The sequence below is a fragment of the Mesocricetus auratus genome, unplaced genomic scaffold (genome assembly GCF_017639785.1).
Source record: "Mesocricetus auratus isolate SY011 unplaced genomic scaffold, BCM_Maur_2.0 Super-Scaffold_100004, whole genome shotgun sequence".
Taxonomy (NCBI): Eukaryota; Metazoa; Chordata; class Mammalia; order Rodentia; family Cricetidae; genus Mesocricetus; species Mesocricetus auratus.
In genome coordinates this window covers 37,169,326-37,187,481 of record NW_024429189.1, presented here as the reverse complement: position 1 = coordinate 37,187,481, position 18,156 = coordinate 37,169,326, and the positions used below count along the sequence as shown (strand labels likewise).

Sequence of the window (18,156 nt, the reverse complement as noted above, 5' to 3'; positions counted from 1 at the left end):
TGAAAAGGGATTGTAAACAGAATAGCTCCAGAAACAATTTCTTTTATAAGCATAATCCAAACAGAATGCCCCTCCCTTCTGGATTATGCAGAAGTTGTGACAAAGGCAGGCATTGGACAAAGAGTTGTAAGTGAACAAGATATTATAAAGGTAATACTTTGCCTTCAGGAAATGCCTTGGGGGACCTTTCAAAGGTTCCTGTACCAAATTCAGTCCCTTCCCAGAGCAATTAAAGAGCCTAATGCCCATTGTAAGAAAACATATTGCTCTAGATGGTAGAAGAGCTTTAGAAGAGAAAACAAAAAAAATTTCAGGAGAAACCATAAATCAAAATTGGTAACTTTTAGAGTAGTTAGTTTGGGAAGGGTTTTGTTTTTGCCTTTTCAGGAAGATAAAAGCAACCATCTTGAAAAATTTAAAGATCTTTGGACAAATAAGCATCCAAAGAAAAAGTGAGAACTACCTGGAAAAATTATCAAGAAAAGAAGTAATATGACTTAATGGGATCTCTGAAGTCTCCAAACAGAAATTGAATCCCACTTGGGAGGCAGAGGCAAGCAGATCTCAGGGAGTTTGAGGACATACTGTTAACATGAAACCCTGTCTTAAAGGAGGAGGAAGGAGGAGGAGGAGGAGGAGGAGGAGGAGGAGGAGGATTACCACAATGACAATTTAACCAGGATGATAGCACCATTAAGCTGAACAACATCAACTAATGATCAGCTTTGAACTACAAACTGCTCAGAACAATTTTGAATTGGTCAGGTGAAATGATACAGTCTCATAGACACGGCTCAAAACAATTTTGAGGAGGCCAGCTAAGGTGATCCAGTCTCACCGACTACTCTAGCCAGGACTTGAAGCAATCCCTGCACTTTCCCAATATGCAGAGACTGGACAAAATTGATACAATTTGACAGTTATCCAAATTTTTCTTCTCAGGATCCCCTAAAGATGCCATCACCCCCAGAGAGCAAGAAGTAATTTTGAAAATACAATGGCTATATTCCCAAAATGTGGGGTAGCATTTAAAACTCGATGTCTATAACCATCCTGGAGCTTTCATCCAGTGACTGATGGAAGCAGAGGCAAACACCCACAGTTAAACACTGAACTGAACCCAAGGAACCCAGCAACAGAGAGAGAGGAGCAATGAGCAAATTGGCAAAGAATGGGCTGGCAAAACCAGCAGAGACAGCTGATCCGAACAGGGGAGAGCTCTTGGACCCCAGACCGACAGCTGGGAGGCCAACATGGGACTGATCTGGACCCCTTGAATGTGAGTGTCAGTGAGAAGGCCTGGGCAACCTATGGGGCCCTGAGCATTGGATCAGTGTTTATCCTTGGAATACAAACAGACATCGTGTGTTCATAACACAAAGAGGGATGCTCTCTCAGCCTGGACTCTTAGGGGAGTGCCTGGACCTTACCCTGAGTGAAATGACAGACTCTAGATGTCCCCTATGTGGAAGGAATTGGCAATAGGGTGGGAGGATGGGGGGATGGTGCGGGATAAGGGAGGAGGGGAGGGAGAGGGAACTGGGATTGACATGTAAAACAAGCTATTTAAAATTAAAATAATAAAAAATATTAAAATGTTTTAATAACATTGATTCTTTTGTATGACAATGAGACATATCTGCTCCTGGCAACATCAATCTACTTCAGAGAAGATGATGGACATTGAAGAAACTATACATGGAGTTCACTTCCTTTGTGGCAAACGTAGGCACTGGGCAAAAAAGTTCCCTTGCCTTGATTGTTGATAGTATACTGCCCAAATTAGACAAACAGGATACAAAAGAGAATGACTGCAAACCTTGACAAGACAAAGCAGAACAGTACTTCGGAATAATCTCCTTCACAGAAAAGTCCGTCAGATATTCTAGGCCTATGGGCTGAAGATAGATGCCCCAACTTTGCAGAAGAACTTGGGTGACTGTTCAGGTAACCAGATGTTTTTGTTATTTGTCACATTTCTTGGAAGTAGCTTGCTAGGACTTCCTGTTTACTCAGGTAATATTAATTCCTTCTTGGTCTCTGAGGGAGTTGACGAATAGATAGTACAGTTATAGTTTTCCTTATTTACAAAACTCAGAAAAGAATCTTACTAAAGATATGTAAAGTATAAATGGTTTAAGACACATTAAAAGATATTTTGACAATGCAAACTAGAATAGAAAGTAAATTAGGTACAAGACTTTGGACTCACCAAAATAGGAAAAGATCAAATCGAACTCTAAATGATATGCTAAATAAGCAGAAAGGGATGAAAAAGAAACTCCAAAATAGATTCCATAGTGCTTTATTAACTTTGAATTTTATGAATACTAATTAGAAAGGAACAACAGCTGCAGGAAGACATTGGATAATAGACAATAACTACAGAATTAAATCAGCAGGTATACTTTAAAAATGTCTTGACATCAAAATGGAAACCAGTACATGTGTTACATTAGGGAAGAGGTTTTGCATTGGTTTCCACAGGTGAAGAAAGCTATGGATACCATCAAAACTGATAAAGATTCAATTAGAACATGATACCTCTTCATTAGAAGAGATGATAGTTCATCAAGCAGCATGGTCATTTAATCTTAACTAACCTATAAAACTAGCAAATGCTTTTCATTTGATCAGATATAACTTGTCAAAAGAAAACCTCCCCAAAATTTAGGGTTGGGTAAGGGTTTTAATTCTGTCTTTTCAGGAGAATAAAAGTATCCAGCTAAAGAATCCAGAGACCACTGCACAACTGAGACATATGAAGAAAAGGGACAAATAATCCAGAAAAATTGTCCCAAGAAAAGGAGTAAATTGATCTGTTGGATAATGGAGTATTTCCTCTGAATTTGTCAAATGTAAATAGACTAGATATTTTCTCTGAATTTGTCAAATGCAAATTGAGTAGACATTGTTGGTGTAATTATTGCCTGTATATATTGTATATACTTATTGTATATAGTTTTTTCTTATATTAGTTTTCTTATATTTTTTGTATTAGACAAAAAGGGAGGATTGTAGTGATATATTGTTAATGTCCAATAAAGCTGCTGGAGATGAGTTTGCAAAGCCAACCACACTAATTAGCTATAAAATCTCAGGACTCAGAATTAAAAGGTAGATGGATCTCTGTTAGTTCAAAGCAACCCAGGGCTACATGAGATTGAAGCAGTCTAAAAGAGTAACAGAGATCATGCCTTTAATCCCAAGACTCATGAGAGATATTTAAGGCAGGAACAGGGTCTCAGAGCTGGCATTCAGACTCTAGCCACATTTCAGAGAGCATAGTAGTCTGAGTGAATCTAAGGACCAGTGAAGTTGGGAACAGTCTGATGATCACCCCTTTGGTCTGAGCTGAGGTAGAGGTAAGAGCTAGTGGCTGGATGCTTTGCTTTTCTGATCTTCAGTTTGAAGCTTTAACCCCAGTATTTGCCTCTCAGTCTTTTATTTATCATGTTACACACTAAATGTTGATGTTTGTATAATTTAATCAAACAGCAAGACAAAACTTCAGGTTTTTGAAGCATTTCCAGGAAGACATTGTTATAGTAGGAACTGACCAAGAAAAGCTATTTGAAAGCAATGTTTATTTGAGAGTATGCAAACTTGTATTTTTTATTATATTAGTATTTGCACATAAAACACTTTTCATGCACATTTGCAAATTTATAAATGTTGCTATTCCTCCCATTAGAGTAACTGGGATTTTCATTATTCATTTGCTTACTGGAAGGACTCCCTTGATTTCTTTTCTCTACTGTCTTCTTCTTTGTTTCTTCTTTCTGTCACAAAAATACAAAGAAAACACAACTTCAGAAATTACATTCTTCATTCAAACTCACCATCACTAACTCACTGTATCAGTCACTAAGACAAATATATTTATAGTCTGTCAAGTTATAGACACAATCCTATGAAAAGCAAGTAAAAGAAATTAATTTGTTTTCAAATAGAATCAGTGACACATAACAAATGAGAAAAGTTTATTTCATTATTTCTAACACCAACATGTATTTACAATGATTATATAAGAATCCATTCTTCAGCATAATTTGAAAGACAGAGAAATTAGAGAGGGGGAGTACAAAGGGCCTTGTAGACAAGGCATCATGAGCAAAAAGTGGACTATACTTACTGGTAATGAGATAGATTGCTCAAACATGAAGACAAAGGCCAAATCACAAGAGGAATATCTCATTCTAGACAGAAGGTGAGGATTCCTCCTCACAGCACAGGCAACCCACACAATAAGAACCAAAGTATTTCAGAAGAAACAATTGTATAAAAGTCTCATTTGCAACTGTATAAGGGTAGAAGACCATAATGTGGGGAGAAAGGATAAGAAAAGATATTTCAAAATAGTTAGGGACAGGCCAGCTAGATGACCCAACCAATAAAAGTGCTTGATTCACAAGGCTGAATTCAACAGTCAGAATGTGTGTTGAATGGGGAGAACAGACTCCCAGAGTTGTCTTCTGACAGCCGCAGGCATATAATTGAATGTGTATGTTCAAACGCAGTGAAATTCAAATTCCCACACACATGAGTAGGAGGAGGATGACAATAATGTTGATGATAAGTAGGCTGTCAATATAATCAATTTTCTACCATATGAAACCTGGTAACCAGATGGAAATCAATGAGGAAATTGTGAGGAGAATATCTCCTCAGCTTCAGTACATGATGTTCACCTGATAGCACTTTCAGAAAAGGGGTAAGTAGAAGTCAAGGTACAGTGGAAGGAAGTCAATGTCAGGCAAACATAAGGTCAATGCATTTAATTTCAGAGCCAGGAAACTTGAGTCACTCAGAAGATTTAAAGACAAGTCTGTACTAACCTTAGGAGACAGACTGGATGGCATTATTCAGGGCAAGCGTATTTATCTACAAGGCAAATATGTGTAAAAATATACTATTGGGCCATGATTAATGTATACAAAGGACTCTAAAATTCTGAGAATTACAGAGGAGGTAAAATAAAAAGAATTTTTTGTTTGTCACCTTTTGTTTTGTGATGGGGATGTCCTCCTATATATATGTTTCTCTTATTGATTGATGAATAAAATACTGTTTAGCCAATAGAGGCAGGAAGATAGGCAAGACAAGGTGATCAGGAGGATACTGAGGAGAGAGGCAGAGAGGCACCAGGAGGACACGCCATGTAGAGACCTGGAAGATAGGACACACCAGGCATTCTCCAATAAGATAAGGCCATGTAAAAATACTACTAAAAAATAGATTAGTAGTTATAGGTTAATAAGACAGAGCTAGCCAATAAAAAGCCCTAGTCATTGGCCAACAATTTTATAATTAATATAGCATCTGTGTGTTTATTTGGGGCTGAAGCAGCAGTAGGACCTGGCGGGAAAAGAAACTCCAGCAACAAAATGGTGCCCAACATATGAATTTCCATGTAAAACCTGACAAAAACTTTAAAAAGTGATTCTAAAAACAAAAGAACAGAGGCAAGCACAGCTTCTTGATAGCAGCATTTTCTTGGGTGGGCTCTGTTTGCTAGATACAAACAGAGGGTTGTGGTTCCTTTAAGAGACTCTTCCTGACTCAGAATTAGCAGCAAAAAAAAAAAAACTGCACAGCTCTTTTAAGAGGCCCTACTGCCAAACAACTGAATGGTGTGTATGAGCAGCTGGCGGCAGCAGTGGCCACATCTCCAAACTACACAGCATGCTGCATGGCAGATTTAGCTTTTCCTCATATAGACCAAAAAAAGTTTAAGAGTCAAGATGGTGAACACAGCTACCAGTGCTGGTGGCAAATACATCTTTGCCATGTTGGAAAGCCAGCAGCTAAAACATCCACTTTAATTATAGAAATGCTGTTTAGCAGATAAAAGACCCGTGGCCAGAAAATGATAGAGATATACAGTAAAGACAGATTCAGATGAAGAAAAATCTCTAAAGGGTTTACAGTGTGTTTAAAAATATATGTAGGGTTGGGAGAGAAAAGAAAAAGGGTAAAGTGGTTAAAAAAGAAATAGAGTAGCTGGGTGTGGTGGCCCACGCCTTTAATCCCAGCACTCAGAAGGCAGAGACAGGTAGATCTCTGCGATTTCAAGGCCAGCATGGTCTACAGAGTGAATAATTCCAGGACAGGAAAAAATACACAGAGAAACCCTGTCTTGAAAAATGAAAAATATGAAAGTAAAAGAAATAGAGAATTTTTAAAAAGCCACGTAAAGATGGAAAATACAAAGAGAGTCTGGATATTATATATTATCATGTTGTCTTTAAATTGTTTGGTTGCTGAGGAAAGAACAACAGCCTCTCACAGATATTTGATTATAAATGCTGCTGAATTAATCCAACCTATATATTTTGAAAATGCTTTGACTTCAAAATTTAAATCTAAGGACAGGTTACTTTGGAAAAAAGGTTGTTTTTGTTTCCACAGAAATGAAAAGCTGTGAATTCTTTCCAGACTAATAAGGTTTGATTAGACAAGACCCCCTGTAGCAGTGTCCCAGGTGATCCAACATCCAAAACAGCTGTTATGATGCAGCATCAGACTACTACAACCAGGATTTGGACAGGATTCTGTTTTCTCAGGATTCCCATGGTATTGATGGTGCTCCCAAACAGCCAGAAGCATTTTAGAAAGAACTATGCCCAAATTCCCAAATATTGTTTATAATTGTTTTTTTTCATTTAAATGAGGTTTGTTATAAATGGTTAATGGTCACAGCCAATCTCTTTCTAAAGGAAAAAAAGGGGGAATATGATATAAAAATGAATACTTTGCATTGGTGTGAATTTTGGTTTATTGATACAAATTTAAAGTCAGTTTTGTTATATGTGTATTTCTCCTCTTGTTTATATATTACGTTTATACAGCTCATTTAAAAATGTAATATATAATTAAATACAGATTGTAGTCACCTATAATAGTCAAAACTTACATTAGTTAGGTTTTCTAGATATACAGAGACATATTTAAAATGGATATATAGTCTTAAAACCCCTCAAAGACCTACAGAATATGGCAGTTAAAATCATTTAGGGTTTTTCACGACAGTGAGACACAACTGCTCCTGACAATACCAGTTATATCAGAAAGGAAGATGGGCAGTTGCTTTCAATATGGAGAGACCAGCCATTAGGGAAAAAAAAACTTCTCTTGTCTGGAGTGCTTGACTATATGTTGTATAAACTAGACATGCAGGACCCACAGGAAAGTGACTGCTGAACTTTCAAAACAAGATGGGACAGTCCTGCAGGGTTCCTGCTTCATGGAAGAGTCTGCCAGACATTCTGCAGGATGCATAAAAAGGTGACTGACATACTGCCAATACAGGTAGACAGTTTAAAACTTCCTGCTTCACTGTGAAGTCAGCCTGACACACTATGACCTATGGGCTGAAGATGGATGCCCAGCATTGCAGAGGAACTTTGGATGACTGTCCAGGCAGCGAGATGTCTCTGTGAATTCTAGATTTTATACATTATCCTTCTGAGGTCTTTGATGGAGTTGAAGACAGTTATGTTTATGGTTTTCCTTAGTTATGATAAAAGATGAGTTACATGTAAGACTTTAGATTCACAAAGATAGGATAGATGATAAAATATTTTCTTTAAATTTTGCCAAATATTAATGGACTGAATATTGTTAACTATAGTTCTTACTTGATAACTGTTTCGTTATATATAATATACTATGCTAAAGTTAAAACTGTTCTTTTTATTTAGACAGAAAGAAGAGATGATGGAGATGTCCTTTTGTATATATGTTTCTCTTATTGGTTGATGAATAAAACACTGTTTGGACAATAGAGGCAGGAAGATAGGCAGAACTAGGAGAAGAGGAGAATTCTGGGAAAGGTCAGCAGAGAGAGACTTGGAAGAGATGCCATGTAGCTGCCAAAGGAGTAACAGATCCAGGCATTCTCCAGTAAGTTAAGACCACATGGACATACATAGATTAATAGAAATGGGTTAATAATTGAGACAGAGCTAGCTAATAATGAGCCCTACAAATCGACAAACAATTTTGTAATTAATATAAGTCTCTGTGTGATTTTGGGGGCTGAAGTAGCAGTGGGACCACGTTGGAAATAAAACTCCAGCAATAGTTTTGTGTCTATAAAATACAGTTATATTAATGTATAATTTCTGATATCTGATGTGTAATACAAAATATGCATCCTAAATTTTGTTGAAAGTATTTCATTCTAAAAACATTCAACAAGAAGATTCTTTTTAAAAATAACTATTGGATAACTGATCTGACTTAAGGCATACTCCATAAGATGGAACCCATGCCCAACACTGCCTGAGTGACCAGAAACCTGAGACTAGATGGTCCCGGAACCTAAGGCAAAATCAAATAACACTGGTCTAAAATAAATAAATAAATAAAAAATAAAAAACAGAAAAAGAATGCTGTGATAATTAGTGACTCTTAATGGCATTCTGTTATACCCATGGGTAATAGATCAGAGTATTTTTCATCCATCATCAGAGAAGCTTCCTTTTGCAGAAGATAAACAAATACAGAAAACCACAGCCAAACAACATACAGAGAGTAAGAGATCTTGACCTTGGGACACTAGCCCTAACTGGGATGTCTCCATCAAATCCCACCCTTCAGAGTTCAGGGAAACCTGCAGAAGAGGAGGAGAAAAGAATGCAAGAGTCAGAGGGGATGGAGGACACCAACAACTAAAGGCCCTCTCAATCAACTGAGCATAGCTCATACAAATTCTGTGTTTGTGTTATGGCTTCCAGTTTAGTGTTTTCCTGAGTGTGTGAACACCTGGGTCTCTATTTCTTGTGCCTTCCTCTAGGCTCTTTTCCCTCAGTTTGTCTTAAGTTTTTGTTTTATTATATTTTTAAAAATGAACAAATGAATGAAAACCTAGTTACTAAGGTAAAGGTTAACATTGAACTGTCATTTTTAACTAATAGGAAGGGGAAATCAGTTTTTAACAATGAATGATATTGGCTATATCAAATATTCCAGTCTCATACTCAGGAGTAGTTGACCAACAAATAATGGACTCCATATTTGTTGGTGTGTGTGTGTGTGTGTGTGTGTGTGTGTGTGTGTGTGTGTGTGTGTGCACATGCATGTACACTTTGGTTAGTTTACTTTTCTTTGGGGGTGATATTATGTTTTGTTTTCTAGGTTTTGAGCATTTCATTGCTGTATTTGCTTATTTTTGAGAAGGAATTTAAAGTTGGGTAGGGAGGACAGAGGAGAGGATCTGTACAAATTTGGGATAGCTGAGGAAAATGATCAAAATGTATTTAAATTTAAAATTTGTTTTAAATAATAAAAATAACTATGTGAAGTTTTAAGTTAGGAACCAATACAGATGGGTTCCACTATGACACCAGTGGCTCAGGAGACTGTGGCAGTCAAATTGGTAAAGTCCAGAATTATAGAACATTTTGTATTTCATAATATAGAGAGTCCTTGAAGTTTAAAAAATGTACTTACTTATTCTTTGAGGATTTCACACATTATCATTTTATCACACTCCTTCCCCATGCCCCATTTTCCATCCATCTGTCACCAAACCTCATGAGTATGTGTGGGTTCTCACCTGTGACTGTGTGTGTGAAGGACAGAGATTGACTATAGGTAGCTTCCTCCTTATTCTATGTGCTTGCTATTTTGGTTAGACCAGCTAACTAACAAGTTTCAAGAATCTGCCGTGTCCAACCTTACCCCCAGCACAGAGGTTACACACCATTGAGCCTTGGAACCTGAACTCAGTATCTCAAGCTTGTACAACACTTTACCCTCTGAGAAATCTTCTCAGCCTTCACTAAACAATTATCTGACCCCAACTGGCATGTATTTTAAAATTTAATTCCTTAATATGCAGTATTTTTGTCTATTTTTTAAGACATGGTCTCACTATTATATAACTCTAGCAGTCCTGGAACTTACTATGCAGACCAGACTGGTCTCAAACTCACAAAGATCTGCTTCCCTTTATCTACCGAGTGCTGTGATTAAAGGCATGTTGCCATCATACTCGACTTAACATGCAATATTTTCAAAAATACAAAAATGTTAAGAGATTTATAATTATTTGTATTTCCATATAACACATTTCTAGGTTATGTTTCACCATAATTTGACAAACAAGTCACTTCTGTTTGCATGATTTATATCTATAGAAATTAACTCAAGCTAAATAGTGCAGAAACTCATATTTTATAACTATTTTATTCCTGTGTGCAGGAAGTTAAGAACTACAAGGCCAAAAGATGAGCCAACCTGGGATCTGCCTGGTGCTGTCAGAAGTCCTGATCATGCCTATCCAATGAGGGGCAACCATGTAATGTCAACAGATAAGAGTGGTGTTTTGGAAGGTGCATAAGCCCTCACCCACCCCCGTTGCTAAATTAATGAGCCTGCTGTTTCCCTGTCACATGACTCCCGGCATCTGTGCCTTTGGCACAGCACCTTCTAACCCACTCCCCAGAGGCAGCCATTAGGATATAGCTTCGTCTGTGGGTTTGAACTGAAAACTGTGCTCTTTCCATGAAAGAAAGGACACATATTGTCATGAATCTTGTATGAAATGATTGATGGATGACAGCCACACACCCAACTTCTGACCAGAAGCATCTAACTCAATCACAGGTCAATAACAGGTCATATTGACGGACAGGCCATGCACTCAATGACAGGTCAATAACAGGTCATATTGACGGACAGACCATGCACTCAATGACAGGTCAATAACAGGTCATATTGACGGACAGACCATGCACTCAAGAACTACTGGTCAATAACAGGTCATATTGACGGACAGGCCATGCACTCAATGACAGGTCAATAACAGGTCATATTGACGGACAGGCCATGCACTCAAGAACTACTGGTCAATAACAGGTCATATTGACGGACAGGCCATGCACTCAAGAACTACTGGTTGCAAGGTAACATTTGAGCTGTGAGTAACTTGTCTCTGGAAAGTAAGAAGAGGAGAATACATAAAAATAAAAATATGAAGAACCTACCACACAGAAGGAAAATTGTTACACTTCAATTCAAATTCTATATAATAATAATGTCACATAGCCTATGGAGTGTTTGAATAAAGACCAACCCAGGTGTACACTACTGTCCCCTCAAAACACTAGATAGCATTATGAACTATTTCCCTTAATGTGGGGTAGGGTTAACATCATCCTATTCCTGCCTCTATAAATATACTGAAATCAACTAGACGTACAGAAAGATAGAATCCAAACTTTAACCTAGGTGTTACTGATTGGTAATGTAAAGTCACAAGTTCTGAACCACTGGGAATGGCCACCCTTGTACATGAATCTAAGACAGGTGCTATCAACTCTACATTTTTCAAAATTGTTATTGTATATCCATAAGATACAATTTGATTTTATTTTGTATAATTTAAAGAGGTTAAGCTGGGTGATGCTGACATATACCTTTGATCCTAGCACTTGGGAGGCAGAGGCAGGTGGATCTATGTGAGTTCAAACACTCTAATCTACACAACAATGCCAGGACAGGCTCCAAAGCTACACAGAGAAACCCTATCTCAAAAACTCCCCCAAAAAGAAGATATATATATGGAAGACCAAAAATAAACAAAAACATGCCACACTTAAAATCTAATGATGAGTTACTGTTGATTCTAAGAACATTCTAAACTTTATAATTAGATAGAACTCAAACATAGAATAAAATTTTCTATTGGTTCTATAAGATAACTTGAAGGTGATTGCATTTGGTTAGTGCTACACTAATAAACAGAACAAAACACTAAAGGAGAAATTGTTTCCTTACCAAGTGTTGCTGATGTGCAATGACGTCATCCTCATCATCATCTCCCTTCTGTTCTTCTTCCGACGACACTTCTATGACTACCTCTACAGACAAATCTATATGTTTTGTAAACATAAACTTTAAAATAACATAAAATAATAGTCTCTATGTCAATATGTTGAAACAGCTTAAAATCGATGATAACAAAGTGCATTTTTGTTTTCCCAAGGAATTTCAGGTAACCTTAAGCTTTACCATCTGACATGAATGATGCTTTCTGACAAGTTATCTGTTAAGAGTCCATCTAACATCTAAACTTACCCTATATTATGCCTCTCCCTAGATAAGCAGGTGGCACTTTGCATAGGGCTACCACAGCACTATGATGGTAGAACTTATCATTTCCCCTTGAGCTATAAACTACTTCTTTATGTATTTATACAGTTCACCCTCAGACTCAAGTGGGCAATCTTTTCAGTCATCTAAATATGTATTCTTTCGTTGTTTTGCTCAATAATTGATTATTATGCACCTTCTGGGTAATGGCTTGGTGCTTTTGAAAGTGTGCTTGAAATGTACAGTGATGACCTTTCCTTGAGATGATGCCTGGTCTGACATTGAAAGAGCAACATTAGGTAGAGGGAGGGCAGGAAATGATGATAGCATGAAAGACGGCAACAGCAGAAGAGGGAGAGGGGTACTCAACAGAGTGCTTGTCTAAAACACAGTTATGGGTGAAGATGGAAACATCAGTAATGATACAGAAAAGAGCTACAGAGGTAGATGTGTGCAGAGGTACATCATGAAAGTCTTGTAACTGAGAAGTTGTATGTTAACGTCTCCATGTTGCATTGTACATGTATGTTCTAAAAGAGGTGGAGAAGGTGCAAGTGGAATATGAATGAATGGAGGAAGATGAACTCCCAGAAGGCAACAAAGCAGAGATAAACATAATGCAAAGCAGACACAGAGGTAGTGTTTTCAGAAATATCTAGGGTATATCCTTATTAATGCCGAAAAGAGAGTGGATTTTGTTAAATGAAAGAAATGCACAAATCTGCGTTCCTCAAGTATAGAATGCTAGTAATTACTTGGGGGAAAGAAAAAATTAGATGTAAAAAGAAACTCAGCTGTTTGTAATTGTCCTTGGTTGCTCAAGATTTCTACTTCATTGTAAATTTTGAGGGAATTCACTTAGCTCTTGTTGTAAGCATTGTGCTTTTTGTTGTTACAAAGCTGAGCAAAATAATAATAATAGAAGGTCTTGGGAGTGACACAAGAAAGCTATGCAATATCAAGTGAAAACTCATGGGATTTTCAAAGCATATTCCCCAATGTAAAAAGGAAGAAAGCAATACAGCAAACATGACAGGTGAAATAGTAACAATGTTTGGAATTGTAGCTTACTCAAAAATGTACAATATCATGTCGGATGATTGCTACATACCAGAAGTAATGATTTTTCAGCACTAAACTGGTATAGAATGTTGTACTCAACTTAGAGATAACAAATGGACTGAATGTGAAATGAAAAATTGTTTCTGTGTTTCTTCTTTAATAGAATATATCTTGTTTTACAATCACAACACAGAACTTCTGGGTACAAGAAATATGCTGCTTCTGTCTCCCAAGTGGCTGAGAAACCAGGTGTGGATCATGACACCCTGATCTCTAGTAAGCATGTTTAAACTTTGAAAAATCCAAGAAATCTAATAATAATCTTTATATGTGCATGTTATGTTTCAAGTCCAAATCCATACATTTTTTGGTCCAGAAACACGAAACTAGAAACCTTTAAGCCAGTCTCTACATATTTTTAATCTTCTATTTATGTTTGTAAATGACTCTCCTTAAAACACTGATAACAGCAGTGAAAACTGAATTGCTATGTCAGATTTTACCACAAGTATTGGGGAATAGAATTAAGATTGTGAAAATGGTAGATAGTTATAATATTTTTTCTTTCCAGATTCTGTTGAAGTATAAAATTTACCTGATTTGGAAGGCTTTAACCTGATGATTTCCACTTCATCTGCAGACTTTTTCTCTGTAGCTGTAGACTGGATAGGATTCAAAGCAAGATATTTAGTAAATGTTGTATGATTTACAGTGTATATCCTTAATAATTCAAGAAAAAGTTATGTGCTTTACCTTTGAGAGATCATCTTTTTCAACCCATGCTAAAAGGTAATAGAGAAAATGGACAAAATTATGAATTGTGACAACACCCACTCTGAGCACATAAAGAGATAAGATGGGGATGACAGTCATGCTTTACTTGAAAAATAATTACTTAATTTTATATTTACTCTGGTCAGCACAGAAACATATAATATGCTGATGAAATGAATACATATTTAATGAAACATACAGTTAATATTTCAAAATAGTGATAATAAACCCAAGGGATGTAACTAAAGTAGGAAAAGTGTACATCTAGGGATGGAACATTTTAGCTGATGGAGAGGGTTGTGATCTACAATAAGAGGAACAAAAGACCCCAACAGGTAAATGACAAAGTTGACTAGATGAGTATCCAAGTCTCCTGTAATTTAAGAAGAACAGTGTTTTCATTATCTGTTGGCTGAAATGTAGAATTTATTTTTGAGGGTTGATGGGGGAAGGCCTTCTGTGAATATGTAAATAAAGCACTTCTGGCCAATAGAGAAGCAAGATATGTGAGACTAGGAGTCAAGGAGAATTCTGGGAAATATAGTCAAGAGGAAAGGGTCGCCATGTGATCTCCCAGGAAGGAAGTATGCCTCAGGAGTGTGTCCTCAGAAAGATAAGTCCCTATAAAAATACATATTAGTAATAAGTCAGAGCTAGCCAATGAAAAACAATAACAAATGGCTAACAGATTAATAATTAATATAGTGTCTTATGTGTTATTTGGGGACTGAGACAGCGGCTGGACCCAGGTGACTGGTGGGAAGACTACATGTTACAGAGGGTGATAAGTTTCCAAATTGATAAGAATAGAAATACAGCTCCAGAATAAGAGTTCATAAAATATTCCTTCCTTCATCCAAATGGTGAAACAAACATTTCAGACAAATAACTTCAAAATTTTGTTTTTAGGTTTATTTACTTTACTTTATATAGATAAATGTTTAGCCTGCACATATACATGATGGATCACCATGGGGGTACTGGGTCCTCTGTAAGAGCAACAAGTATTGTCAATGACTGAGCCATCTCTCCAGTCCCTCAATTAACGTTTTTAAATTTAAGTTTCTTACCTAGAACTCTTCCTTTTGTGATGTCTTTGCCTTCTTCTTCCCGAGTCCCTGAGAAATGACTATCCCGAAAAACCCTCTCAAAGAGTCTCTGTTAAAATTCACATCAAGAAAGAGTTAACACAACTTTTGTCAATCATTTTCTAAATATATGTCACAATTATTATTTTGAAAGCAATTAAACATAAGTTAAGAGAGTGTACTAGAATGAATATATTTCACCAAAGAACCTGGCATATGTTCCCCAGGTCAAATCTGTTTTACTTTCATGGCTTCTCAGTGTTTAATCAAGCATGAGAGTTGATAGTAGGCATAGTCTTAAAAATTCTAATATTTACTCTCATGCAAACCTCAATAAGGAAACTTCCTTTAAAATATATAATACAGGGGTTGGGGACTTGGGGACTTAGCTCAGAAGTAGAGAATTTGCCTACCAAGCTCAAGGCTCTGGGCTTGGTCCTCAGCTCAAAAAAAATCTAACGGTTTTCAGACCATAAAGAATATTTTTACAATACAAATTCCTAAATATTTACTTTCTATAAATAAAATATTAGTTATTTGAGATATTTTAAACAACATAAATTGCTTCTATTTTAAAATATGATACTCAGCTTGAGAACTGAACCCACAGAATATAATAATGAGAATAAACAATTTCAGATGTTGCTTCATTTAGCTTGCAAACGTTTACTATGTGCTTGTGTTCACATGCAAGTTTGCATATGGAAAAATGTGTGCTATGCATGTGAGTGTCCATGTATTAAGAGGCCAATCCTGCCATTTACTGACAGAATGTTAGTGTCATGTTTCTATATAAAGTATCTACATCACTTGGCCCTAATTATAGTCTTATGGAAACTAGAACAGTGCATAGCATTAATATATTTAGTGGTTTCCTTCATTTAGATTAAGACAAAGAGAAAAGATAGTGACTCTACTCTCACTCCAGAGGGTCCATCACGGAAGGATCAGTCAGTCACTGACTGAACAAAAAAGCTGTTAAATTTCCTACTCCCTCTTTTTACAAAACACTGAAGTCAACTAGATACCAAAGAAAGTTTTGAAAGTTTAATCAAACCATTACTGGCCAATAGCATGAAACCATAAACTTGATTCTAGGAATAATCACACTCATGGCTGAAACTGCTATGTTGTTTGTAACTCCAACTGCTTTTCTATAAGGTTTGATTCTTACAAGGCCTTTCTGTCATGGAGTGAAATCACAGATAAGAAAACACACTACTTGCTCATATACTAAGTGTAGCTACATGTCACTGCCCTGTTTATGTCTTATAGCTAGTTGAAACACTTTAGAAAATAAACATGGAATCATCTACTAAATCTTCAAGGCAGTTTGAAGAAAATTCCAATTAACCTTTAAAATAGTTGTCAGGGCCCATAAAAATGGCTTCACTTCATCTTGGCTTAAGGTCAGAGAGTTCAAAACTAGCCTTATTCTTCCAAGGCTAAAGTCATAAGACCCAAAGGTCTAAGGCATGGTTACCATAGGATGTTTGATCTCGGTACTGATGTCTTATCTAAATAACAAGACACTTGCTCTGAGGTGTGGTTACTCTTAACCCTCAAGGCCAGATTGCAAGAGAGTTAGTCTAAGGTGTGGTTACCAAATATTTAGAGAATTAAAGAGGGTCTATTTCTTCCTTGGATCTTGATAAAGAAGACCTTTACCATGTTCCCCTTTTTGGTTGGGGTATTTAAGGATGTTGAAGAATAAACCTGGATCATTCAGTATTCACTGGATTGTCCTCCTGTTCTGTGTCTCTGTCTTTTCCTTAGCATCTTTACTTGCCACTTCTCAATCCACATTCCCCCTCTCAGCTATGAACCGGGCAAGTCTGCTGGATACGCCTGAAGCCCCACAAAAACTGGATGCAACAAACAGTCTTCAATGAAATCAGACAATATTGAATGAGAAATTGAAACTTTACCAAGTGTCCTTTCATTTCTTTGTGATCACGCTTTTTTGACTTTCTCTCTGAGGACACTCGTAAGCCTGGTTCTGGAGACAAAATAGGCATGTTGAGATATATGCATATCATATGTCTATGCTGAAAATAAGTTATTAGTAAGAGTTAGTAAGGTCACATTTTCTGTAGCAATTTATAGAACATTACATATATAGATAACATCTTACAACCTTACCACATAAAATTATTGATTACTATACCTAACACTTCTACTTATGAATTGGGTGGTGCAATCTTTTTCCCGTTCATTCATTCATTTCTTCTTTCATTTATTTTGAGATAGGGTCTCCAATAGAGGAAGAGGAGTGAATGGAAAGTAGTGTTAAAAATGAAGATGAAACTACACTGTAAAGATCCTAGAAGTATTCCTAAATTTATAATATAAACATCAATTTTCACAATAGGGGAATTTTAGGTTTTTTTAAAGTACTAATCTGGATTCCTGAAGAACAGAACTCTTGCCATCAACATGAACAATTAGCAAGTTTGATGAGAGGGCAAACAGTGTATCTCCCAGTTATAAGCACTTTGTGGGTTACGTTCTCATGGTCAATACTGTATGATTTACATTTCTATGGTTGATGCTGAAGGGGCTCCATCTAATGTTTTCCAGCAAGTGTTCTGTGTTTATTTCTATTGAACCATGTGATTAAACCAGAGTGGGACTGGAGGAGCAGCTCCATATAGAGGTTAAATTTAAGATGGAGTTAGAATAATTCTGAATCACTCAGGAAAAAAGAAAATAATAGAAAAGCAATTATTTGAGAAAGCCAAGGTGAACAGAGTGAAAGGGAGGTTAATGGAGGTGGCTTTGATCACAGTATTTTCCATACATGTATGAGATGATCAAAACTGACTTAAAAACAAGCAAATAAGAAAAAGTAAAGGTGAAGAAATTTTAAATATAATAATTCATTATGACAGATATATGAATTTGGTTTTATATATTATATCTCATAATATAATATTATATTCTATGATCAAATATCTATCCATGACACCACTAAATTAACTGGGAAAACTGAATTATTAATAAATGACCTAGTGTCAGAATGTGACTAAAATGGGCTTTCATTTATTTATCTTTGGATAGAAATGTTCTTGCTATGTGCCAAAGCAAGTCCAGAACTCATAGGCTCCAGGATCTGAGACTCTGGTTGTGT

The 18,156-nt window shown here is 36.5% G+C and overlaps 1 protein-coding gene across 2 annotated transcripts in view; it reads right to left on the bottom strand.

Moving 5' to 3' along the window:
* Positions 1–3,584: 3,584 nt before the first annotated feature.
* Positions 3,585–18,156, bottom strand: part of LOC121140175 (POTE ankyrin domain family member A-like) — a 31,176-nt gene continuing 16,604 nt past the window's right edge. The window contains exons 11-16 of one of the 2 annotated variants that reach the window (XM_040744880.1): positions 16,955–17,025; positions 15,009–15,096; positions 13,918–13,946; positions 13,760–13,826; positions 11,788–11,870; positions 3,585–3,782 (exon numbers count right to left, since the gene is read on the bottom strand). In XM_040744880.1, the coding sequence (XP_040600814.1) occupies positions 3,624–3,782; positions 11,788–11,870; positions 13,760–13,826; positions 13,918–13,946; positions 15,009–15,096; positions 16,955–17,025 (497 nt within the window). In that variant the 3' untranslated portion in view covers positions 3,585–3,623. Of the gene's footprint in view, positions 3,783–11,787; positions 11,883–13,759; positions 13,827–13,917; positions 13,947–15,008; positions 15,097–16,954; positions 17,026–18,156 lie in introns of both variants that reach the window. The other variant, XM_040744879.1, reaches the window with a different exon arrangement.